Below are 25902 nucleotides of genomic sequence, written 5' to 3' on the forward strand. Positions count from 1 at the left end.
GTTCGTTCGTTCGTTCGTTCGTTCGTTCGTTTCGTTCGTTTCGTTCGTTCGTTTCGTTCGTTCGTTCGTTCGTTCGTTCGTTCGTTCGTTCGTTCGTTCGTTCGTTCGTTTCGGTTCGTTAGTCGTTAGTTAGTTAGTTCGTTAGTTAGTTCGTTCAGTTCGTTAGTTAGTTAGTTAGTTAGTTAGTTAGTTAGTTAGTTTGAAAGGAGGAGGAGGCGAACAACAAATGATGAAGGGTTAAGCATGTAAGAATTGGGGTTGTCACACATTCAGGCCATTATTCCTTTGACTATCATAGATAGATAGTTTGTTAGTTAGAAAGGAGGATGTATATACATCAAATCCGAAGAAATACACCCAGGACTCTATTGGGCCTGTTGTGCGCTCCTTAACCAGTGCCTCAGGTGGGAATCGAACCCACCACCTCCGGTCTACCCGACTAGAACACTAACCACCAACCTAACGGAGGCGACTAAATATATATATAGAGATAGATTCAATTGATTTTTTTTAAATCCTCCGAAATTAAAAAAAAAAGTTTTTTATACTTAATGACAATTATGTAATTTCATAGCTATATTTTTAACATTAGTACTCCAAGTTGAGTACCAACCACTTATCTACTTTTTAAAAAAGTACTACACCTAACGCTTACATTAATATGAAAATACAAAATCAAAATAATGTTATCAGTTCCAAAAATTTACTATAAATTGTAAGCGAATTTAGACCTTAATCATCACAGTTTACTTTACGTTAACTTTGTACAATAAAAATGAAATTCCTTATCGTTGTTTTGGTCGCTCTAGCTTTGGCTGCTCCCGCCTTGGCTACCACCTACAACCGTTGTTCTTTGGCTAAAGCCATGTACAATTTGGGTGTTCCTAAGGATCAATTGGCTCGTTGGACTTGCATAGCTGAGCATGAATCTTCCTATCGCACTGGTGTTGTGGGACCTACCAACTCTAATGGTTCCAATGATTATGGTATTTTCCAAATCAACAACTACTACTGGTGTCAACCTTCCAACGGACGTTTCTCCTACAACGAATGTAAAGTAAGCTGTGATGCTTTGTTGTCGGATAACATTAGTGCTTCGGTGACCTGTGCCCGCAAGATTTTGAGCCAACAAGGTTGGACTGCCTGGTCCACCTGGAAATATTGCAACGGTAATTTGGCCAGCATTGATAGCTGTTTCTAAATTGTTATGATTTTGAGAATTTTGATTAATAAAGTTTGTGAAAAATACTGATGGGATTTTTATATAATAACTATTTTCGATTGAAGTGAGGAAGACTAGTACTCACTTACTTTCGCAATTACATTTTGGGGATATAAATCGTGACTTGTTGAAAGTTTTCACATAGCACTTTATACTTGTTGGCCTATATATGTATAGTGTTGTCTTTATACCTACAGATGCTTAAGTATTTTATACTATTCCGCAGGTCTAGAGAGACCGATTAGACTTGCACACTTCTAAACAAAAAACTGAAAATGGATATTAATGTTTTTCTTAAACTAACTATACCTCTAGAGCTCATCTCGTAATAGCTGTTCCAGAGGCGTCACGAGTAAAAAACTATTTCCCTCTCTTTCGCACAAAACGAATTCAATAATTTTTTTTAGCTGTATTTTATATACCTCTTCTCACCAAACAATTTCAAAATCAAACAAAAGCTGATTTTAGACTTTTTTAAATGTCAAAAGTGACACCTCTGTATACTTTGTGGCTGTTCTCTTCGAACTGGCTTTGTTCTCAAGTTGGTATAAAGACAAACCCCTTTCACTGTGTGAATAGAGGGCAAATTTCAACGATATTTTATATTTAGACACAAAAAATCCTTCGGATTCAACAAATTGATAGAATATTATTTGTGTTTACGACTTTTGATCAAACATTGAACTCAAAATTTCTATGTAGTATATTAATCAAATTGTCAGTATACAAAGAGTCTGAAAAACTTACACTAAGCAAAGAACCGAACTTTATATTAAAGTTTCCGAGTTCCAAGATAGAGGGCTTGCGATATCAATTCCAGTATTAGTATGACATTTACATGGTATTTAACTTTAAAAGAATTCTCTCATATTTTCAAAAAACAACTTTGTGGGAAATTCAACAGGGTAATTTCACTAGATTTTAGATTGTAGAGAAGTAAAAAAACATCCTACTTTTTTAACTTTAATTTTAAACCAGAGATTCTTCTTTTATTTAAACTTGTTTCATTCATTTCTTTCGTTTAACAATGGTTTAGTTTTTTAAATTTAATTTTCGAATGGTTCTTCTTAACCCATATCAATGGACACCAGAGCAACAATAGTAGGTTTAACACATCTAGCTCCGTTTTGGGTATAATAATGGGATCAATGTTAAACTGGATACAATTAATCACTCGTATAGCCACCCTCATTGTATTTAAAATAAATTTTGATATTTAAAAGAAACTCCTAATTTAAAAATGAAAGTAACTAAAGTACAAATTCTTAAATTAGTACCAGATCGTAACCCCAAAATACAAGTCATGAAACAGATTTGGTAAGACCGCTTTCCTCATTAAAAATAGAAGTCATGAAACAGATTTGGTAAGACCCCTTTCCTCAGTCATTCTCTTTTTTTAAAACAAAATTTTTAATATTTCTTTATAAACTTTATTAATTAACCAATTATATGTTCAAAACTATAAACATTTAGAAACAGCTATCAATGCTGGCCAAATTACCGTTGCAATATTTCCAGGTGGACCAGGCAGTCCAACCTTGTTGGCTCAAAATCTTGCGGGCACAGGTCACAGAAGCACTGATGTTATCCGACAACAAAGCATCACAGCTTACTTTACATTCGTTGTAGGAGAAACGTCCGTTGGAAGGTTGACACCAGTAGTAGTTGTTGATTTGGAAAATACCATAATCATTGGAACCATTAGAGTTGGTAGGACCAACGACACCGGTGCGGTAGGAAGATTCATGCTCAGCTATGCAAGTCCAACGAGCCAATTGATCCTTAGGAACACCCAAATTGTACATGGCTTTAGCCAAAGAACAACGATTGTAGGTGGTAGCCAAGGCAGGAGCAGCCAAAGCTAGAGCGGCCAAAACAACGATAAGGAATTTCATTTTGATGGTACAAAGTTAACGTAAAGTAAACTGTGATGATAATGCAGTAGAATTGGCAAAATTTATACAAAATTTTCTTAACTGATAACATTATTTAAGTTTTGTTTAATCATTGATATTTGCGGTGCTTTTCATAAAGTGCAATATGCCAAGTGGAACGTACTCGATTTGGAGTACTTGTATTATATGCAAATGTGGCATTAGCCATTATTGTACTTTTTGTAGTAAGTTGATATTCATGTAAAAATATAGGAAACATCTTTTTCTGTTAGAATAATACAAGATTTGGATCCATGACATCTAGGGCCTGCAGAAAATTGATTTCAACAAATATACATACAGACGGAGAGTATTATGCAATTGAACTGATATATAGGGACCGACTCATAACCATTATTTATCATGTAAACCTTGTAATGGAGGTACAAATTTTAATTTGACAAGATGATTTGAGGAAGAACGATCTCTAATGTTGAAATCGGTTTATTATTTCACCTTTTAAACCCTCTTCTATTTCATAACTATGTCATATCTAAAAAAATATTTAATTTTGTTATAAATCGCATTTAAATAAATTTCAATTATCTATTCAAATTATATTTATCTATTAAAATTTTAAATATATTTAATACGTAATACACTCATACTACTAGTTAAGAGTGTTCCACTTAGACAAAACACCTTCGTTCTAAAGTACCCACTAGGGATTTGACTAATTCAAAATATTGTTATCAGTTTCAAAAATCTACTATAAGTTGTGACAATTCTACTTCATTATCATAACAGTTTACCTTACGTTAACTTTGTACCATCAAAATGAAATTCCTTATCGTTCTTTTGGCTGCTCTAGCTTTGGCTGCTCCCGCCTTGGCTACCACCTACAACCGTTGTTCTTTGGCTAAAGCCATGTACAATTTGGGTGTTCCTAAGGATCAATTGGCTCGTTGGACTTGCATAGCTGAGCATGAATCTTCCTATCGCACCGGTGTTGTGGGACCTACCAACTCTAATGGTTCCAATGATTATGGTATTTTCCAAATCAACAACTACTACTGGTGTCAACCTTCCAACGGACGTTTCTCCTATAACGAATGTAAAGTAAGCTGTGATGCTTTGTTGTCGGATAACATTAGTGCTTCTGTGACCTGTGCCCGCAAGATTTTGAGCCAACAAGGTTGGACTGCCTGGTCCACCTGGAAATATTGCAACGGTAATTTGGCCAGCATTGATAGCTGTTTCTAAATGTTTATAATTTTGAACATATAATTGGTTAATTAATAAAGTTTATAAAGAAATATTAAAACTCTGTTTTAAAAAAAGAGAATGACTGAGGAAAGGGGTCTTACCAAATCTGTTTCATGACTTGTATTTTGGGGTTAAGATCTGGTACTAATTTAAGATTTTGTACTTTAGTGACTTTCATTTTTAAATTAGGAGTTTCTTTTAAATATCAAAATTTAGTTTAAATACAATGAGGGTGACTATACGAGTGATTTAATTGTATCCAGTTTAACATTGATCCCATTATTATACCCAAAACGGAGCTAGATGTGTTAAACCTACTATTGTTGCTTTGGTTTCAGTTGATATGGGTTAAGAAGAACCATTCGAAAATTAAATCTAAAAAACTAAACCAATGTTAAGCGAAAGAAATGAATGGAACAAGTTTAAATAAAAGAAGAATCTCTAGTTTAAAATTAAAGTTAAAAAAGTAGGATGTTTTTTTACTTCTTTACAATCTGAAATCTAGAGAAATTACCCTGTCGAATTCCCCACAAAGTTGTTTTTTGAAAATATGAGCGAATTCCTTTAAAGTTAAATACCATATAAATGTCATACTAATACTGGAATTGATATCGCTAGCCCTCTATCTTGGAACTCAGAAACTTTAATATAAAGTTCGGTTCTTTGCTTAGTGTAAGTTTATTCAGACTCTTTGTATTCTGACAATTTGATTAATATACTACATAGAAATGTTGAGTTCAATGTTTGATCGCGTAAATTTCCAACTTTTCTACGCTGATACAGGATCTCGCCCGAGAACATGTATCTTATGTCACAAGAACTTATGTTTCCTCCTCTCAACAGGATTATCAACATCGGATGCAACGGTGCTGAAGCAAGGTCGTGGCAACATATTCCTTGCATCTGTTTACCTGCTTTTTGATTCTCCGACACTACCACCAACGTCGGATCTGATAAAACTGGTTGAAGAGGCACAAAGAAAAAAATAAGAAAATTGTAATAGGTTGTGATGCCAACTCGCACCATGTAGCTTGGGGTAGTACAAACACCAATCGCAGGGGACAAGCCCTCATGGATTTCCTTAATACTAAAGACTTGATAACATTGAACTTAGGTAATAAAGCTACCTTCGTCAATAGAATCAGAGAAGAAGTATTAGATATAACTATATGTTCAGAAGATCTTATAAACGAAATTCAGGATTGGAGAGTTTCGGACGAGCGCTCCTTTTCAGATCATCGGTAAATAAGATTCAAAATACTAACTCCACCACCAAAGCCGATAAAGTTTCGGAATAAGTTCGGGACCTTACTAAAGAACCGTTTAGGTCAGGACACTTTTCAATGTCGAAATAAAGAGGATATAGATGCCAAAGTGGAAACGTTCACAAGTGCCCTGGTTGAATCGTTCGAGGACAGCTGCCCTCTGCGAGAGCGGAGATCTGCCCAGGAAAAACCCTGGGTAACTGGGGAGATCCGGAACCTTGGGAAGACTCTTCGCAAACTATTTAACCGGGCACGACGTAAAAAGACCGCAGTATACTGGGATGAGTATCGTAATAAACTTGGTGAATATAAGAAAATCGTTCGAAAAGCCAAACGAGACTCCTGGAAACTTTTCTGTGAACAGGTAGATAGCGTAAATGACGTATCGAAGATAAAAAAATTCCTATCCACGGGCAGGAGGCTTGAGGATATGGAGGAGACAATGAAACTCCTAATGGATTCTCATTCCCCACCCGGTATATCGAATAACATAGATGAACCGATATTGGAGGAAGGGGAGGGTAACACGGAAATAGTTATTACAACTGACATGGTTAAAGGGGCATTCAAGAGCTTTGCTCCCTATAAAGCTGCAGGGCCGGATGGAATTTTCCCGGCACTTTTGCAGATGGAGGCGGGACTGGTTTCCGTACATCTGTCACAGATATTCACTGCATGCTTAAAATTGGCATATAACCCAGTTAAATGGCAGGATGCAAGGGTAATATTTATACCCAAACCAGGGAAACCTAGCTATGCGACACCTAAGTCCTATTGACCGATAAGTCTTTCCTACTTATATGGATATCTTAATTTAGTAATGAGTTATGCGCGTTTAAGTGATTTTCGGAAGGGGACCTTGTATGGGAGCTATGTCCAATTATGAACCGATCCAGAAAATTTTTTCTCTCAATGAATTCTATTAACATAAGATTTTATTTGTAAAATTTTGTGAAGATATCAACATTCTGACGGAAGTTATTAACAAAAAACTCATTTTCCGGGAATAAGTACTTTTGTATGGGAGGTATATGAAATTATGGACCGATGCTGGCAATTTTCAGCAGGAATCAATATCTTGTGTAGAAACAAATGTATGATGATTTTCATGAAATTATCTTGCATAGTTTTCGAGAAAATTACATCAGAATGTGTAAAAAATGCTTATTTTTTTCGAGGTTGTTTTAAATTTTGATTCATAACTTTTCCCGATGTGAACCAATTTTGCTCATTTTCAATACCAAACTGTACCGGATAATAATGAATGTTTTGGGTGAATTTGGTTAAATTATATTGCTTCGTTTTAACGTGAGCGTGTTTTACACAGACAGACAGACGGACGGACATAGCTAAATCGACTCAGAATTTCATAAGGACCCAGAATATATATACTTTGTTGGGTCTCAGATGAATATTTCTTGGTGTTACACACGAAATGACAAAGTTATATATACCCTCTATCACCACTGATGGTGGTGGAGGGTATACAAAGTAGGAGGTTTTTTTACTTCTCTACAATCTGAAATCTAGAGAAATTACCCTGTCGAATTCGCCACAAAGTTGTTTTTTGAATTCTTTTAAAGTTAAATACCATGTAAATGTCATACTAATACTGGAATTGATATCGCAAGCGAGTTCGAAGATAGAGAACTCGGAAACTTTAATATAAAGTTCGGTTCGGTTCTTTGCTTAGTGTAAGTTTATTCAGACTCTTTGTATACTGACAATTTGATTAATATCATAGAAATTTTGAGTTCAATGTTTGATCAAAAGTCGTAAACACAAATAATATTCTATCAATTTGTTGGTATTACCAAGAATTCGAAGGATTTTTTTGTGTCTAAATATAAAATATCTAAAACAAAACTTCACCCTAAACAAAGCCCACTTCGAACTTCAGTCTGATTTCGTTAAATTTTGTTTACGAGCAAAAAATGCTAAATGGCTACTCTGGCAAGCCGTTTATAGATTAATTTCGCCGTCGTTGAAATTTGCCCTCTGTTCACACAGTGAAAGGGGTTTGTCTTTATACCAACTTGAGAACAAAACCAGTTCGAAGTGAAAAGCTATTACACAAAGTATACAGAGGTGTCACTTTTGACATTTAAAAAAGTCTAAAATCAGCTTTTGTTTGATTTTCAAATTGTTTGGTGAGAAGAGGTATATAAAATACAGCTAAAAAAATTATTGAATTCGTTTTGTGCGAAAGAGAGGGAAATAGTTTTTTGCTCGTGACGCCTCTGTATACCCCTGTGGCTATTACGAGATGAGCTCTAGAGGTAGAGTTAGTTTAAGAAAAACATTCATATCCATTTTCAGTTTTTTGTTTAGAAGTGTGCAAGACTATTCGGTATCTTTAGTCCTGCGGAATAGTATAAAATACTTAAGCATCTGTAGGTATAAAGACAACATTATACATATATAGGCCAACCAGTATAAAGTACTATGTGAAAACTTTAAACAAGTCACGATTTATATCCCCAAAATGTAATTGCGAAATTAAGTGAGTACTAGTCTTCCTCACTTCAATCGAAAATAGTTATTATATAAAAATGCCATCAGTATTTTTCACAAACTTTATTAATCAAAATTCTCAAAATCGTAACAATTTAGAAACAGCTATCAATGCTGGCCAAATTACCGTTGCAATATTTCCAGGTGGACCAGGCAGACCAACCCTGTTGGCTCAAAATCTTGCGGGCACAGGTCACGGAAGCACTGATGTTATCCGACAACAATGCATCACAGCTTACTTTACATTCGTTAAAGGAGAAACGTCCGTTGGAAGGTTGACACCAGTAGTAGTTGTTGATTTGGAAAATACCATAATCATTGGAACCATTAGAGTTGGTAGGTCCCACAACACCAGTGCGATAGGAAGATTCATGCTCAGCTATGCAAGTCCAACGAGCCAATTGATCCTTAGGAACACCCAAATTGTACATGGCTTTAGCCAAAGAACAACGATTGTAGGTGGTAGCCAAGGCGGGAGCAGCTAAAGCTAGAGCGGCCAAAACAACGATAAGGAATTTCATTTTGATGGTACAAAGTTAACGTAAACTGTGATGATAATGCAGTAAATTGGCACAATTTATACAAAATTTTCTTAACTGATAACATTATTTAAGTTTTGTTTAATCATTGGTATTTGCGGTGCTTTCATGAAGTGCAATATGCTAAGTGGAACGTACTCGGTTTGGAGTACTTGTATTACATACAAATGTGGCATTAGCCATTATTGTACTTTTTGTAGTAAGTTGATATTCATGTAAAAATATAGGAAACTTCTCTTTCTGTTAGAATAATGCAAGATTTGGATCCATGACATCTAGGGCCTGCTGAAAATTGATTTCAACAAATATACATACAGACGGAAAGTATTATGCAATTGAACTGATATATTGGGATCGACTCATAATCATAATCATTATGTCCGTCAATCTGGCAGTCCATGTAAACTTTGTAAGCAAGGTACAAGTCTTAATTTGACAAGATGATTTGAGGAAAAACGATCTGTAATGTTGAAATCGGTTTATTATTTCACCTATTAAACCCTCTTCTATTTCATAAATATGTCATATACATATTTACATATGTATGTATGTATGTATGTATGTATGTATGTATGTATGTATGTATGTATGTATGTATGTATGTATGTATGTATGTATGTATGTATGTATGTATGTATGTATGTATGTATGTATGTATGTATGTATGTATGTATGTATGTATGTATGTATGTATGTATGTATGTATGTATGTATGTATGTATGTATGTATGTATGTATGTATGTATGTATGTATGTATGTATGTATGTATGTATGTATGTATGTATGTATGTATGTATGTATGTATGTATGTATGTATGTATGTATGTATGTATGTATGTATGTATGTATGTATGTATGTATGTATGTATGTATGTATGTATGTATGTATGTATGTATGTATGTATGTATGTATACCAGCATCTCTAAAAATTATTTAACTTTGTTATAAATCGCATTTAAATAAATTTCAATTATCTATTCAAATTATATTTATCTATTAAAATTTTAAATATTTTTAATACGTAATACACTCATACTACTAGTTAAGAGTGTTCCACTTAGACAAAACACCTTCGTTCTAAAGTACCTACTAGGGATCTGACTAATTCAAAATATTGTTATCAGTTTCCAAAATCTACTATAAATTGTGACAATTCCACTTCATTATCATCACAGTTTACCTTAACTTTGAATAATCAAAATGAAATTCATTATCGTTGTTTTGGCCGCTCTAGCTTTAGCTGCTCCTGCCTTGGCTACCACCTACAACCGTTGTTCTTTGGCTAAAGCCATGTACAATTTGGGTGTTCCTAAGGATCAATTGGCTCGTTGGACTTGCATTGCTGAGCATGAATCTTCCTATCGCACTGGTGTTGTGGGACCTACCAACTCTAATGGTTCCAATGATTATGGTATTTTCCAAATCAACAACTACTACTGGTGTCAACCTTCCAACGGACGTTTCTCCTATAACGAATGTAAAGTAAGCTGTGATGCTTTGTTGTCGGATAACATTAGTGCTTCGGTAACCTGCGCCCGCAAGATTTTGAGCCAACAAGGTTGGACTGCCTGGTCCACCTGGAAATATTGCAACGGTAATTTGGCCAGCATTGATAGCTGTTTCTAAATTGTTAAAGTTTTGAGAATTTCGTTTAATAAAATTTGTGAAAAATAATAATGATATACAAATATATATATATATTTTAATAATAACTATTTTCGTGGAAAGGGAGGAAGACTAGTACTGAATTACTTTCGCAATTACGTTTTGGGTGTAGAACACGTTTCTAGTTGTAAGTTCTCATTTGAAGCTTTGAAGTTGGTGGTCTGATTAGAATGTAGTCGTTATTCCTACATCGGCACACTTCCAATCAAAAAACTGAAGATGGTTATTGATGTTTTTCCTAAACTAACTATGTCTATAGAGCTCACCTGTTCACTTCGAACTGGTTTTGTTCTCAAGTTGGTATAAGGACAGAGACATTGTCGGACTAGTCCGATGTTAAATAAAGTTCGCAAGCCTAGTAAAAAGTACCTGTTGTTTAAATTGGGACTTCATAAACTTATAGGACGCTGCCTCAGCGGTCTCCATTGTAAACAATTCTAATATTGTGTATGTTTATTAAAAACAGAGTAGCCATTTTGCAATTTTTGCGCTCAGTCAAAATTGAACGAAATCAGTGCCCCGTTTCTGTAATTCTCGCATCGAGAAAATCTGTCGAAAAATTCATGATCATCTTGTGTAAAATAGGGTGAATACAAGAAATTTTAAAATTTCTTATAAAATTTTAATGAGTACAGTTTAAAAATAATCTGAGTCACACTGTTAAAAACTGGAAGACTATTATATTTTAAGTTTTTTCTCGATTCGAGAAAATTACAGAAACGAAGTACAGATTGAAGTTCGAAATGGGCTTTGTTTAGGGTAAAGTTTTGTTTTAGATATTTTAAATTTAGAGACAGAAAAAAAATCCTTCGATTTCTTGGTATTACCAACAAATTGATGGGATATTATTTGTGGTTACGACTTTTGTTTAAAGATTGAATTTAAAATTTCTTTATATGTACATATTAATCAAATTGTCAGTATTACAAAGAGTCTGAATAAACTAAACTTATATGAAACCGAAACTATAAGTGAAAAACATTATATTAAAGTGTTCGAATTCCAAGATATAGGGCTTGCGATATCAATACCAGTATTAGTATGACATTTACATCGAATTTAATTTTATAAAGAATTCTCTCCTACTGTCAAAAAACAACTTTGTGGAGAATTCGATAGGGAAATTGCTCTAGATGTTAGATTGTCGAGAAGTAAAAACTTCAACTTTTTTAACATTAATTTCAAATCAGAGATTCATCTTTTATTTAAACTTGTTTCATTCATTTCTTTCTTTTAACATTAGTTTAGTTTTCATAGATTTAATTTTCGAATTGCTCTTAATCCATATCAGTGGAAACCAGATCAACAATAGTAGATTTAATATGGTGGCAATAAATATCGATTCAAACACTTATTGCTCCTGGAATCAATGTCAAATGGATCCAATGAAGACACTTGTATATTCAACCTCATTGTATTTAAACTAAATTTTGAAATCATTTAGTTTATATCATGGACCTGCTATAGAGCAGCTTAAAATTGTTAATAGACGTTCTGCTAGAAACACCCAATTTAAAAACAAGAATCACTAAAGTACAAAGTATTCTACAAATATACAAGACCCCTTTCCTCAGTCATTCTCTATTTTTAAAACAATGTTTTAATCTTTTTTATAAACTTTATTAATCAACCAATTACTTATATGTTCAAAAGTTCAAATATTTAGAAACAGCTATCAATGCTGGCCAAATTGCCGTTGCAATATTTCCAGGTGGACCAGGCAGACCAACCCTGTTGACTCAAAATCTTGCGGGCACAGGTCACCGAAGCACTAATGTTATCCGACAATAAAGCATCACAACTTACTTTACATTCGTTGTAGGAGAAACGTCCGTTGGAAGGTTGACACCAGTAGTAGTTGTTGATTTGGAAAATACCATAATCATTGGAACCATTAGAGTTAGTGGGACCCACTACACCAGTACGGTAGGAGGATTCGTGTTCAGCAATGCAAGTCCAACGAGCCAATTGATCCTTAGGAACACCTAAATTGTACATGGCTTTAGCCAAAGAACAACGGTTGTAGTTGGTAGCCAAGGCAGGGGCAGCCAAAGCTAAAGCGGCCAAGACAACAATAAGGAATTTCATGTTGATTATGCAGAGTTAACGTAAAGTAAACTGTAATGATAATGCAGTAGAATTGGCACAATTTATACAAAATTTTGTTCACTGATAACAGTATTTAAATTTTGTTTAATCATTGTTACTTATTTCAGGTGCTTTCAATGAAGTGCAATATTCTGAATGGGACGTATTATATTTGGAGTACTTGTGTTATAAATGTAAATATGGAAATCAAACCTATGAAGTAATTCCACGTCATTATCTTATTTAATAATTTTATGAGATAATTAAATACATTAACATATTTATTACAAAATATAGTAAGTAAAATACCCTTTCAATTATCTAACAAATTTATAATTATTTAAAATATAGAAGTCTAACTATTTAAATATGAACTACTCATACTCCTGGTTAAGTGCATTCCACTCAGACAATTCCCTTTAGAACAAAAGTATCCACTACAATTTTGATTACTATATGTAAAATGAAAACGTTTTTATCAATCGCAAAAATCTACTATAAATTATGGACAATTTCAAACAATTATCACAGTTTACCTTTCGTTAACTTTGTATAATCAAAATGAAATTCCTTATCGTTGTTTTGGCCGCTCTAGCTTTGGCTGCTCCCGCCTTGGCTACCACCTACAACCGTTGTTCTTTGGCTAAAGCCATGTACAATTTGGGTGTTCCTAAGGATCAATTGGCACGTTGGACTTGTATTGCCGAACACGAATCCTCGTACCGTACTGGTGTCGTTGGTCCTACCAACTCTAATGGTTCCAATGATTATGGTATTTTCCAAATCAACAACTATTATTGGTGCCAACCTTCCAACGGACGTTTTTCCTACAACGAATGTAAAGTAAGCTGTGATGCTTTGTTGTCGGATAATATTAGTGCCTCGGTGACCTGTGCCCGCAAGATTTTGAGTCAACAAGGTTGGACAGCCTGGTCCACCTGGAAATATTGCAACGGTAATTTGGCCAGTATTGATAGCTGTTTCTAAATGATTCTAAGAAAATTGATTAATAAAGTTGTTGAAAAATATGGATACAATGTTTTAATTATTTGAATTTGAAATAACAAGAAAAAGATTTCAGTTATAATCATGACAGTCCCTATTTATTACAATGTTTTTACTTCAGTTCAGTTGTATTTAAGTTTAGTTTTAGTCCACTTGTAATTCAGTAAGTTCTAATTCAGTTCTAGTTCAGTTTTAGTTCAGTTCTAGTTCAGTTCTAGTTCAGTTCTAGTTCAGTTCTAGTTCAGTTCTAGTTCAGTTCTAGTTCAGTTCTAGTTCAGTTCTAGTTCAGTTCTAGTTCAGTTCTAGTTCAGTTCTAGCTCAGTTCTAGTTCAGTTCTAGTTCAGTTCTAGTTCAGTTCTAGTTCAGTTCAAGTTCAGTTCTAGTTCAGTTCTAGTTCAGTTCTAGTTCAGTTCTAATTCAGTTCTAGTTCAGTTCTAGTTCAGTTCTAGTTCAGTTTTAGTTCAGTTTTAGTTCAGTTCTAGTTCAGTTGTAGTTCAGTTGTAGTTCAGTTCTAGTTCAGTTCTAGTTCAGTTCTAGTTCAGTTCTAGTTCAGTTCTAGTTCAGTTCTAGTTCAGTTCTAGTTCAGTTCTAGTTCAGTTCTAGTTCAGTTCTAGTTCAGTTCTAGTTCAGTTCTAGTTCAGTTCTAGTTCAGTTCTAGTTCAGTTCTAGTTCAGTTCTAGTTCAGTTTTAGTTCAGTTGTAGTTTAGTTCTAGTTCAGTTCTAGTTCAGTTCTAGTTCAGTTCTAGTTCAGTTCTAGTTCAGTTCTAGTTCAGTTCTAGTTCAGTTCTAGTTCAGTTCTAGTTCAGTTTTAGTTCAGTTGTAGTTCAGTTCTAGTTCAGTTCTAGTTCAGTTCTAGTTCAGTTCTAGTTCAGTTCTAGTTCAGTTCTAGTTCAGTTCTAGTTCAGTTCTAGTTCAGTTCTAGTTCAATTCTAGTTCAGTTCTAGTTCAGTTCTAGTTCAGTTCTAGTTCAGTTCTACTTCAGTTCTAGTTCAGTTCTAGTTCAGTTCTAGTTCAGTTCTAGTTCAGTTCTAGTTCAGTTCTAGTTCAGTTCTAGTTCAGTTCTAGTTCAGTTCTAGTTCAGTTCTAGTTCAGTTCTAGTTCAGTTCTAGTTCAGTTCTAGTTCAGTTCTAGTTCAGTTCTAGTTCAGTTCTAGTTCAGTTCTAGTTCAGTTCTAGTTCAGTTCTAGTTCAGTTCAGTTCTAGTTCAGTTCTAGTTCAGTTCTAGTTCAGTTCTAGTTCAGTTCTAGTTCAGTTCTAGTTCAGTTCTAGTTCAGTTCTAGTTCAGTTCTAATTCAGTTCTAGTTCTGTTCTAGTTCAGTTCTAGTTCAGTTCTAGTTCAGTTCTAGTTCTAGTTCAGTTCTAGTTCAGTTCTAGTTCAGTTCTAGTTCAGTTCTAGTTCAGTTCTAGTTCAGTTCTAGTTCAGTTCTAGTTCAGTTCTAGTTCAGTTCTAGTTCAGTTCTAGTTCAGTTCTAGTTCAGTTCTAGTTCAGTTCTAGTTCAGTTCTAGTTCAGTTCTAGTTCAGTTCTAGTTTAGTTCTGGAATATTTAAAGGTAAAATAATTTTGGGATAACAGAAGTTAAATTTAAAAATATGTTAATTGACGTTTTCTTAAAACCCAATACAAAATGATAATTAGAAACTGATTTTAGTCCCTGATGTACTCTTCAAATCTTTTTTATTTCTCGTCGAAAATTACATTTGATTAATTTTTAAACTAACTAAAGTCCGCTTCCTTATTATGAAACAGTCATCTATACTATGCAAACTGTCGCTACAATATTTCCAAGCGGACCAAGCAGACCATCCCTGTTGGCTCAAGATCATGCGGGCACAGTTCACCGAAGCACTAATGTTATCCAGAAATAAATCATCAAAGCTTACTTGACATTCATTATAAGAGAAACGACCGTTTGAAGTTTGACACCAGTATTGATTGTTAATTTGAAAAATACCATAATCATTGGAGCTATCAGAGTTAGTGGGACCAATAACACCCGTATTGCTCGTGTTCAGCAATACAAGTCCAACGGGCCAATTGATTTTTGGGTACACCGAAATTGTACATGGATATAACCAAAGAACAGCGATTATAGGTGGTAGTCAAAGCAGGAGCAGAAAAGGCTAAAGGGACCAAAACAATAATAACTAATTTCATGTTGATAATTTTAAGTTAACGTGAAGTTAACTATGATAATTGATACCATTATTCTCTGTCAGCAATTTACCATTATTCTCTATCAGCAATCGTAAAAGCTGCTTGTATTTAAGTAAAAGCTGCAATAATAATGTATTTTACAATACTTTATTAAATTCTTTTTGCAAATTAGTTTCTAAAGGATATCGAAACACACCCAGTATTTCAATATTTTTTTCGATAAGAAAGTTTCCTGGAATCCATGATGAGAGGTATTGTAATATAAGGCTGTAATTAAGTTTACATTACAGTTTTTATTGATAGCATTTATCAGGGAGATGAAGTGTCAGATATTTCCATAATAGAAACCTCAATTATGATGTGGAAAGTTAAAAGAAAAGTCATAAAATTAACTGCAAAGATTTTGGTTCTTATAAAGTTTTTGAGTTATCGGAAAAATTCCATATTTGACCTAAAAAAATATTTGACATAAAGCTCAAAACGGGTTTTTTACGATATCAAAAAAACATAAATCCAGATTCGGACTAAGCGCTGCTCAATCCTCTAGAAAAATATCTCTGGGTTTCGATTTTATTCTGTAATTATTCTTAACCCATATTTCAAAAATTAATTAAAAAAGTTTTCATTAAAAATTTAAGATGTTTGGTCACGTTATTTTTGCAACTTTACTTATTTTTAAGTTGTAAGTCGATAAAATCGTTCATGCACAACAAATTTTACAGTATAAACTACTAAAAACCTTGGCAACCCTCACATTTTTAAATAGTTTAACAACCCTGAATAGTGAAAACAAATAACATTACCAGATTTATCGTCATTTATAACAATTTTGACGATTTTTATTGTCGAAAATTACTTCCAATTTTATAGCAGTTGTTAATTTATTCTTAATGTTATATATTTGTAGACTTTTAATGGCTCAGTATCATTTAATATACATCAAATGAAAGCTCTGTGAGTTTTCTTTACTTCCTTTGTTATCTATATCAAGTTGCATATTCATTAGTTTAGTGGGTTGTTTCGGAATTTTGCTAATATCACAGTTATATATGGGCCAAAGTTACTGATTTTTTACATATAAAACTTCTCCAAAACATGTCTGATAGAATTATAGAAGATTCAAATCTCGCAGATATCTGAGGTCTTTAGACAACTGTCCGGATAAACGGACATGGCTAAATCGACTCCGCTAATTATAAGAACTCGGAATGCGTGGATAATACCCTGAAAATGATTCTAAACCAATTGGTAAACTGTAAAGTTTGTATTGAAACATTAGTTTTTTAGTGCCTTTTCTTGTTGGTGATTTTTTACAAAAGTAATCTGGCAACAATACAAATGGTTGACGTTGTAAAACAACTAATTTTAGTCGCCGATAAAATGTAAGAGCTAACGCCGACAACTTTAAATTGTCAACTGACGCCGTTAATTTTGTTCGGCGACGTCAACTGTTTCAGTTGACGTTTGCTCGTGTTCGTGTTTAATTCGTTAGTGTAAAGGGGAACGCATATCGTTTTACGTAAATTTTATTTTTTTAATTAATTAAAATTAAACATAATTATAAACAACAACAAATAATAAAATTTAAAGGCCTTTTATGAAAAAGAAAACAAAAAATCCTAGTGAAGTGTTAAAAAAGCAAATAAGTTTGTAAACAAAAAGTGTAAAATAAATAGAGAAATATTAGAAAAAATGCAACAAAATAATAAATAAAAGAAATGAAAAAAAAAAATTATATATAAATGGTATTTAGGGCATACAAAATTAATGCAAAAAAGAAAATAATAATAATTTAACAGCGTAATGGCAATAAGAAAGTTGATTTTCTCATAAATATTTAAAATAATAAAAAGTGTTGAAAAGAAGCAGAAAATAAAAAAGAAGTTTATACCTAAATAAAAGTAAAAAATAACAAAAAAGTAAAAAGATCTTAAAAATCAAGACCACAAGTGGTTTCATTAAGAATATTTCACAGTGCGTGTATTTTTAAACCTAAAAGTTATAAATAAGCTGTTTTAACAGAAAAATATACAAAAAAAGAAGTGTTCTTTTGTTTAAGAAAAATTTTAACACATTTGTTTTTGTAGCAATAACAAAAATTACAACAGTGCATTTTAAACAAGAAGTTCAAGGGTTTCTCTTGCTGCATTCGCCTGCAATAGTTTGGCTGCATTAAATAGTTAATAAAAAGTAGGTTTGCTTGCATTTTCTTAAAACTAGTTTATCTTAATTTTAAAGATTAATTAAATACTTTTGAAAATTTAATAAAAATATTGCAGAAAAACAAAAATTCTTGTTTTAAAGAGTGAAACAACGTAGATTTAACTGAAAAAAAAAACAACAAAATAACCAGTCTACCACGTCTATATTTATGAAAGCAAAAACAAAAAACAGTCAACGTTTGACATAGAGAGATAAATATACAACAAATAAACATTTAGTAGATTAGAACTTTTTGCAGTTGTTTTTGTTGTTGTGTTTTTTTTTTGTTTCTTCTTTTATAAATATAAAACCAGTTGTGTTCTGTCAGTTTGTCTGTTGTTGAAAACAACAATAACAAGAAAATCAAACCAAAACAGCAGTAATAACAATAACAACTATCTTATTATAGAGAACACTGTCAAACGTACTCAAACATCTACTAGACACACACACACACATATGTAAATAAACATACCTACTTGCATACATTCACTTTATTGTTTCTCAATTCAGCCTCCAATGTCCTCCTCTTCCTCCCCCTATATGATGCTCCCCTTTTTATTTAGTTGTTGTTTATTTTTTCCCTTCGCTTTTATTTTTGTTGTTATTTTAGTGTAATAAATGTATCTTTGTTGGAGTAGTTCCCGTTCTGTGTTTAAATTTGATTATTATTGTTTTTTTTTTTGCTTCATTTTCTTATTAAATTTACACACACGCACATACATACATATTCGTGCATATAACTTTTTTCTAAATCGAAATCATAGTTTTACTAATTTGGGACTAAACTTTGCAAGCCTGAAAAGTCAAAAATTCATTGTTAGAATACAGAGAAACTGTGTTAAATCCTACTGGATAATGCGATCTTGAGGAAAGACTCTAGAGGTCCGACTTTCTGACCACCTACCTGATGTTAGTATAACACAATAAATGAAATGAAAGATATGTTAATTAGTGATAGAAAAAGATAAGTAGTTAACAGACTCTCTATTACTAGGCTATGTTCCTAAATAAATCCTCAATTTCCTTCCTAATCTATACCTCACTTGAAAAGTTAAGCTGGCTGGAAGGGATAAGAAACTTTATGGTTAATTAGAAGGTTCACAGACCCTAAAATGCTTCAAAAATACGAGGAATCCGAGGCGGATTCCTTATCTAATTTAGAAATTGTACAGAATACAAGCTCCATGCGCAAAAGAGACTAAATGCTTATGTTTTACTTATTCTACGTCTCTAACTTGTCATTCGAACAATTTCCATGATCCAAAGAAATTCAATTTTCCGTAGAGCAAACAGAACAAATTTGGTTGAGAAAATGCCTTCTTCGCGATCTAAAACTATCATGACAAAAGTACTATATAAGACCCTTCAATTAAGTGGCTAAAGAAGTTATCAATAGCGATTTGTTAACAGAATAGAGTGACATCGGGTGGATGCATCATTAAAAGACTTTCTAAGCTAACGCATAGCTTAGGTTAGCATTACTTATGTAATATATAAGCCTTAAACTGATCCATGGAAAGTAAAAACCGGTAAGACCCCTTGAAAAAACCTTGACTAGCTTAAACTGTTCCCTGAAGAGTAAAAACCAATAAGACTCCTTGTAGAAACCATGGCTACCATAAACCAATAAAAAAGGATTCTCTGAATGCGCACAATCCAAACATTACAATGGTTACTCTTACTGTGGTTCTGGTAATCGAATAAGGTTCTAATATCTGTTTTAAAGAAATTTCCAAGCAAAGAGAGCTCCTAATCTCTAGTTAACATCTGAAAAACTTTAACCTCCCACTGATGACAACATGATTAATTGGGCCGAAGGCTTTCTAAAGGTAACATGAACTAAATCCATGTTTATTAGGCTATGTGCTTAGAGCAGCTGCCAATTGACCCTTACCGAGCATAGAAAGACTCTTCTTGTGTCTCATGTAGTCCACTATTTGCATCGTTGTCAGATGAATGCCTTAAAAGCAGCAGGATTTTACATGGTTGTATTAGGTTTGGATCAGTTGTAGTCCATTACGGAGTACCTGTGTACGGAGTAGTCTGAATTTTTGCAAGGAGCTATTCTCACGAATAGGTAGGACGCCTTCAATACTCCGATCTTCTTTGATGAAAGATCCTCTCTAGGTAGAGGATAGATCGCACGTCTATTCTCAGGATCAACTCTAACAATATCAAGTCTTATTGATAAGGGATTCTGTTTTGTGTTGAACAGAGGTGCGAAATGCATTTGTATTTCTGAGACTAAGGCGTCACATATATATTCTCTTACTTATTCTTTCTGACTTATTTAGCTCTATCTCTCCTTATTTACTGTAGGTCTATTGTCAGAACAAGGACCTTTAGCATGATGATGATCCGCTTTCAAATAATAATGGATCTTTGAATCCCCCAATTCAAAATCTTTAAGTAATAGTAGATCATTTAGCTAAAAATCATTAGAAAATGAGTTGAAAATGAGATTTTACCCAAAATTGAGTGCATCATTTGAACTTTCTAGCGTTAACTTTCTCTGGAGATGTGACATCATTGAAGTTATAAATAAACTAAACATTCGACTCCTTTATATATACATATCTTTTCAAAATTATATGAGATATTTTTAATAAACATTGAAAAAAATAAGTGTAATATAAAAGTGTAACAATAACAAAATTTATTTAAATATCCCATTAAAATGTAGGTTAATCCTCCTCTTCTTTTTTTTCTTATTAAACTAATTTAAAATTATTACAATACCCACATAATTTCTCCAAATCCCCATTTTTAAGACAGACTTGCCCATTTCTGCTCAGTTCTATTGTATTGTTTATTTCATTTCTTGTTTGTCTTCCACCACTTTAGTGTCTTTTTTAACATCTTAGTTTTTATTTGCTTACACAGTTTGTAGTTGTTGTTGTTGTTATAGTTATTTTATTTTTTTCAGATATTTCCATTAAGTCTTCTTCTTAACTGTCTTCTTTCCACTTCTTATTAAAAACTTCCACCACTACTATACATTTTGTTTTCATTTTAATATTCTGCACTTTATTGAGTAAGTGAATTTATGAGATTGTGTGTTTAGTTATGAGAGAGAGAGGGAGAGAAGAAGGGTATGTTTGTGTGTTATAGGTATTTCTCATCAGTTATATTTTTTCTTATTTATTTTTACATTTGCATTTTTTTTGTATCTTCTTCTTTGGTTTAATTCTTATCTTGTTTTACTAGTTTATGTTGTTCTTGTTCTTTTGTTGTTGTTGTTTTCATTTATAAACGTATGACGTACGTGTATTCATTTTGCATTGAAATTGATTGTGATCGATCATTAAATGTTTGCTTTTTAGTTGTTTCTTTTTCTATTTCGTGTTTGCCAATTGGGAATAATGAGATTTATGTTTTTAGTTTAAGAGAAAATATTTTTAGAATTTTAAAATTTTGACTTTTTTTATTCGTATTGTCAATGTTTAGTTTATAATGTGCAGGTGATATTTAGCTATTAAGGAACATTTTTAATTATATTAGAATACAATTTTAAAAGCCAAAGTATCTGAAACTTCATAAAAAATCTCAAAATGTTATTGAAATTCTTTCGAAATTGTCTAACGATGATGTGTAAATTGAAAAAAAATTACCAACAAAATAAGATTAATAGAAACAAACAAAACATACAAAAACAAAAGGTGTTGCTTAATTGCAAACTGACAGTTGGCTGAAGCAACGACAAAGAGTAATGATAGATAAGAATACAACTCTGAAAAAGCTCGTAAACTTCGATCTAACTCTATAAAGTTGCATGAAATTGGAATAAGGACATTGTTACAATTTACAAAACATGTGAGTTAAATAGATGATGTTTATAAGTGAGATAGCATATGGCATAAAAAGATTGCTTATAAGGAGCCATAGCCGGCCCAAAAATGTATTCTACTCTGCTATTGAGGAAGAAATCTTATACATAGAATACATCAAAGAAATTTTTCGTAAAAATAAACTGGATAGCAGTCGATCTAATGCTCTTAACTCTGCTATTATTGCCACTCATATTTCACAGGGTTGTAATCAACAGTTTTCATGTGAAAGGACGAACCTAATGGCGCTGTACCAAGGCGCAAACCAAGCGATCGCAAAATCGTTATTATGGTTGAATTCTAGATAAGTTGTTAATCGTGTTTTCTTGTACTGACGACAGATCTTTAGGACTACCATGGTTGCAACGGGTAAAGAGAGAGGGAACCTGAGAAACGGCTACATGACGATTACACATTTTCCCATATAGTTAAATAAAGCTTACTACAGGGTGGTATACTATCCGTCTACTGTTTACTAACTCTCTAAGCTCCCTACAAGTCCGCAAGGACTGAAAGTGTTCTCTTGTCGCTGAACCTTTCGAAAACCTTCAATATATTCAGAAAATCCTGCCATCTTCCAGGATATCCTGCGCAAAAATACCAAGAAATGTATACTAACTTATCTTATTGGGCAAAACGCCATAGATATAAACGAGGAGTTCCACAGGGCGGCGTTCTATCCCCTACAGTTTAACGTTCAAATCTCTTAGCTTATGATACCACCATATAGACTGAAAGTTATCTCTTATACGGACTACAGCATCATAGACATCGTAGACGTCAACGGTCCATAACGTAGATGACTAATGTAATCTTCTGAGTGATTAAATTGGAGAATTACAAAATATCTTCACAGTTGGAAACTTATTACAAACTAAGACATCGGTAACACTACTACCATCAGTTTAAACCTGGTAAAACTTACACTTGGGACCCTAAAAATTTCAGGCTTTGACAGCCTATTACCACCTGCATGCGTGTAATCTCTGTACATTCTCATGAAGGAATGGAGCATATATACAAAGCAAATTCTGCTGGAATTTCACTGAAGGCATCATCTCAACATAGTTGGATGTTCCTCAAAGACATGTCTAGAAGGACATTCATCTCTATAAAGAAACCAAACGATCTTACCTCGTATACCCCAGTTTTTAGCGACATTAAAAGAGATAATCCAAGGAGGGCACTGGTAATTTAGGAAAGGTCATGTGGCCGAAAAAGGATACTGCTTAGCTGCAAATATAATATCAGAGATATTTTCAGCTGTTCTTTTGGACCAACGTGTTGTAACGACAGGAAGGACATCTTCATACCATAAGTTTTTAACAACCTAAGAACCTTATGCAGATGAGAAGAAGTAAAGGGAGGCTCTTTTAAACTTACTTACAATATACCAAATTGGCCCAGATAGAGAATTCAAGGCCGAATACATTTATAAAACCAACGAGGAATAGGAAACTTTGATGATGCTTTTTGCTTAAACTTTTGAATCCATATTTTAAAACAAAATAGAGATAGGAAGTTTTTGCGCGATGCTGCTTTAAGGTTTCTCAAATTATCCATTAAATGTTTAATCAGGACACCTAATTCAAAGGTGAATAGTTCCAAATACCTTCTCGACTGCATTCATTTTCTGGACCAGCCTAGATAAATTCGAAGCCATTCGACTAACTTTGGTTTATAAGTTATCTGAACAACTATTCAGTGGATTAAGTAGTTGTTCAGGGAAATGGAACTCATTATTATCTAGTCCAAAGAGACAAAACTCTTAGTTAAAGTATTAATCTTCTAATTTTTCCTTGGAAACTATGATGCGGTCGTTGAACAAGCAAAAGTCATAACATTTTCCCAGCAACTTAAATTCTCTTCTTTCATTTCAAATCGAGATGACTATGAACTGTATTTTGTTACCATCGAAGCTTGAAGAGTTATACATTATGATGAATCTTTATTGTAATCAGTGTTCTTACCACAAAAACAATGTCTCAATTACCGAGGTCATTATCTTTTAAAGAATATTCATACATACATACAAACATACGTCAATGTACGTGAATAAATGACCTAATTTCGATTATTTTTTTTTCTCTCATTTTATTTTCAATTCAATAGAAATTGCATAAATGCAAACTTTCCACAAAATAGTGTGAGTTACGTTTCATTTACATAGTTTATATAGTACAATTTCATAACAAACCCACACAAAATCTATTCATATTTTTTTTAGACAATATCATAGAAAAGAAGAAGTTCGTTCTATATTGTTTAAAAAAAAATCAACTAAAATGAAACTAAAACTAAAACAATACAAAATGTTAGAGGTTTGCTGTTGATATTTGTTAGTTTGTTTAAATAATTGTGTCGTAAACTTATGGAAACGAAATGTTGAAATTCATGGATTCACCGCACAAATTCAATTGAATGTTTTGAACGTTTGAGTGTAAAATGAAATAAAATAAAGTTTTGTTTGCACAAGAGCTAAATTGTATATAAAATAATTAAATATTTGTAGTATTTAATGGTGTACATTTTTATTGTTGGGGTTTGGTTTTTTTTTTTGTTTTCTTTCGTTAGTGTTATTACTTTTAGTAGTTGTTTATTGAAATGAGGTGAACAAAAAATGCAATGAACTATATATTGAAAGTGAAGTGAGATTTTGGGAGGTAAGTATATGAAGGAGAATGAGTATTACTACTTAGTTATAAATACAGTGGAATACAGAACTTTCACTGAAAAACTTGGGAGATTTGAGGATTCGAGAACTAACATCCCTGTAGGAAAGAACAACAAAGGAATAAAAGTTTTCAACCACGAAGGAATCAAAGCTGTTGTTCCATATTTGTTACTCAATATGATTATTAATCAATACTTGGGGTTAACGCAATCAATATAATCTTTTGGATTCAAAGCAGTTAGCTTTAGAGTAGTTTAGCTATGGCAATGGTGAACTTCCAGTTAAACATACTTTAGAGTCATCTTGGACTCGCAAAACTTCGAGGGAAAGAGAACCTCGCAGAGTGGGTCTTTATAATGTTGATTCAAGAATTGCTAGTTTCTTGGTCGTGGAAATCAACTGTGGAATTAAAAAAAATCATCTTAAATTGGAAGCTTCGATGGCTACGCATATGTCCTTTATAGGTCTCTTTACCTCTCTGATATGTTTTCATCTCATTACTTTACAAGTAAGTTCAGGAAATAGACAGACATATTCCTTACCTCTTCTATCGATTGCGTTTAAAATGAACTATCTATACAATTTGCAGATAAACGAAAGGCGTTTGAGACCAAAACAATAATGATTTGGAAGCCAAGTAAAGTTTTTCGGAAAAAGGAGAATTGTACTACACATCCAAGATTGACTTAGAAATATTAAACGAAAGTATATATTGGAGTTATATGGAGTGTGAATTCCTAATCGAAAGTATATTAAATCAACTTTTTAAAAAACAGAGAATATGATTGATGACTTCTTTGGATACCAGAGGCCCACATTGTGACAGTATCGTTAGTTGATAACAATAACGTAAGGTCAAGCAATGATCCTATCCCTTACTTATTACTACTTATAGATGGGAATAAACTGGATAGATGATTATGACATTTAGTATTCTCACATGAACTTTATTTAGAGTTTTCTGGGGCAAAAGAACATTCGTTTGAATGCCGAAATCTTTTTCGAAAAATCTTAGGCTTATAAAGAAATGTAAGGCTGACGATCCTTTTAAAAGGGCGCTGTCTTACATTGGGAATCTTTAGATATTATCTTTTGAAAACATTAGCTAATTTGTGCAGAGTATACAGCGCCAACAGAGTAGTTATTCAAAAAGTACTATAACTCTCGAACGATATAATATTTGAGGAATCTAGACACAAAGAAGGAGTGTGTCCTTTCCTTAGAAAGTTGACTTTAAATGATGTCTGTCTTGCATTGGACTAGTGGCCTCCGGTAGGTTAGTGGTTAGTGTTCTAGTCTGGTAGACCGGAGGTGGTAGGTTCGATTTCCACCTGAGGCACTGGTTAAGGAGCGCACAACAGGCTCGATAGAGGCCTAGGTGTATTTCTTCGGATTTGATGTATATACATCCTCCTTTCAAACCAACCTACTAACATTGGACTAATAGAGCCAGAGGTACATAAATCTTCACTAGACGATCCTTAAACATATACACACACACATCTTCCTTTTAACAATTAAAAAAATTTGCTTTGTCATCAATCAAGGCACAGATTCTCGAAACTGGAACCAGATTGGTGTCTTTATTGTAGTTATCAAATG

At 33.1% G+C, this 25902-nt stretch overlaps 7 protein-coding genes and 1 pseudogene across 7 annotated transcripts; 4 read left to right on the forward strand and 4 right to left on the reverse strand.

Moving 5' to 3' along the window:
• The first annotated feature begins 734 nt into the window (after window positions 1–734).
• Window positions 735–1248, forward strand: LOC119609068 (lysozyme 1-like). The gene has a single exon (XM_037963752.1). The coding sequence runs from the start codon at window positions 776–778 to the stop codon at window positions 1199–1201; it is 426 nt and encodes a 141-aa protein (XP_037819680.1). The 5' UTR covers window positions 735–775; the 3' UTR covers window positions 1202–1248.
• A 1392-nt stretch (window positions 1249–2640) lies between these two features.
• On the reverse strand, window positions 2641–3142 carry LOC119609075 (lysozyme 1-like). The gene has a single exon (XM_037963759.1). The coding sequence runs from the start codon at window positions 3115–3117 to the stop codon at window positions 2692–2694; it is 426 nt and encodes a 141-aa protein (XP_037819687.1). The 5' UTR covers window positions 3118–3142; the 3' UTR covers window positions 2641–2691.
• Window positions 3143–3913: 771 nt separating this feature from the next.
• Window positions 3914–4412, forward strand: LOC119609076 (lysozyme 1-like). Its single transcript, XM_037963760.1, has one exon. The coding sequence runs from the start codon at window positions 3934–3936 to the stop codon at window positions 4357–4359; it is 426 nt and encodes a 141-aa protein (XP_037819688.1). The 5' UTR covers window positions 3914–3933; the 3' UTR covers window positions 4360–4412.
• Window positions 4413–8189: 3777 nt separating this feature from the next.
• On the reverse strand, window positions 8190–8682 carry LOC119609071 (lysozyme 1-like). Its single transcript, XM_037963755.1, has one exon. The coding sequence runs from the start codon at window positions 8660–8662 to the stop codon at window positions 8237–8239; it is 426 nt and encodes a 141-aa protein (XP_037819683.1). The 5' UTR covers window positions 8663–8682; the 3' UTR covers window positions 8190–8236.
• Window positions 8683–9864: 1182 nt separating this feature from the next.
• LOC119609072 (lysozyme 1-like) lies at window positions 9865–10356 on the forward strand. Its single transcript, XM_037963756.1, has one exon. The coding sequence runs from the start codon at window positions 9883–9885 to the stop codon at window positions 10306–10308; it is 426 nt and encodes a 141-aa protein (XP_037819684.1). The 5' UTR covers window positions 9865–9882; the 3' UTR covers window positions 10309–10356.
• Window positions 10357–11945: 1589 nt separating this feature from the next.
• Window positions 11946–12463, reverse strand: LOC119609074 (lysozyme 1-like). Its single transcript, XM_037963758.1, has one exon. It carries the CDS (start codon window positions 12433–12435, stop codon window positions 12010–12012), a length of 426 nt encoding a protein of 141 aa, XP_037819686.1. The 5' UTR covers window positions 12436–12463; the 3' UTR covers window positions 11946–12009.
• Window positions 12464–12953: 490 nt separating this feature from the next.
• LOC119609073 (lysozyme 1-like) lies at window positions 12954–13463 on the forward strand. The gene has a single exon (XM_037963757.1). It carries the CDS (start codon window positions 12997–12999, stop codon window positions 13420–13422), a length of 426 nt encoding a protein of 141 aa, XP_037819685.1. The 5' UTR covers window positions 12954–12996; the 3' UTR covers window positions 13423–13463.
• A 1668-nt stretch (window positions 13464–15131) lies between these two features.
• On the reverse strand, window positions 15132–15594 carry LOC119609078 (annotated as a pseudogene).
• Between the last annotated feature and the right edge of the window lie 10308 nt (window positions 15595–25902).

This window comes from Lucilia sericata, unplaced genomic scaffold, assembly GCF_015586225.1.
Source record: "Lucilia sericata isolate MDLA Ls3-8-SP2 unplaced genomic scaffold, ASM1558622v1 Contig000927F_arrow, whole genome shotgun sequence".
NCBI classification, from domain to species: Eukaryota; Metazoa; Arthropoda; class Insecta; order Diptera; family Calliphoridae; genus Lucilia; species Lucilia sericata.

Coding starts and splice junctions, on each gene's coding strand:
- LOC119609068 (XM_037963752.1), top strand. CDS start 776: ATGAAATTCCTTATCGTTGTTTTGGTCGCTCTAGCTTTGGCTGCTCCC.
- LOC119609075 (XM_037963759.1), bottom strand. CDS start 3,117: ATGAAATTCCTTATCGTTGTTTTGGCCGCTCTAGCTTTGGCTGCTCCT.
- LOC119609076 (XM_037963760.1), top strand. CDS start 3,934: ATGAAATTCCTTATCGTTCTTTTGGCTGCTCTAGCTTTGGCTGCTCCC.
- LOC119609071 (XM_037963755.1), bottom strand. CDS start 8,662: ATGAAATTCCTTATCGTTGTTTTGGCCGCTCTAGCTTTAGCTGCTCCC.
- LOC119609072 (XM_037963756.1), top strand. CDS start 9,883: ATGAAATTCATTATCGTTGTTTTGGCCGCTCTAGCTTTAGCTGCTCCT.
- LOC119609074 (XM_037963758.1), bottom strand. CDS start 12,435: ATGAAATTCCTTATTGTTGTCTTGGCCGCTTTAGCTTTGGCTGCCCCT.
- LOC119609073 (XM_037963757.1), top strand. CDS start 12,997: ATGAAATTCCTTATCGTTGTTTTGGCCGCTCTAGCTTTGGCTGCTCCC.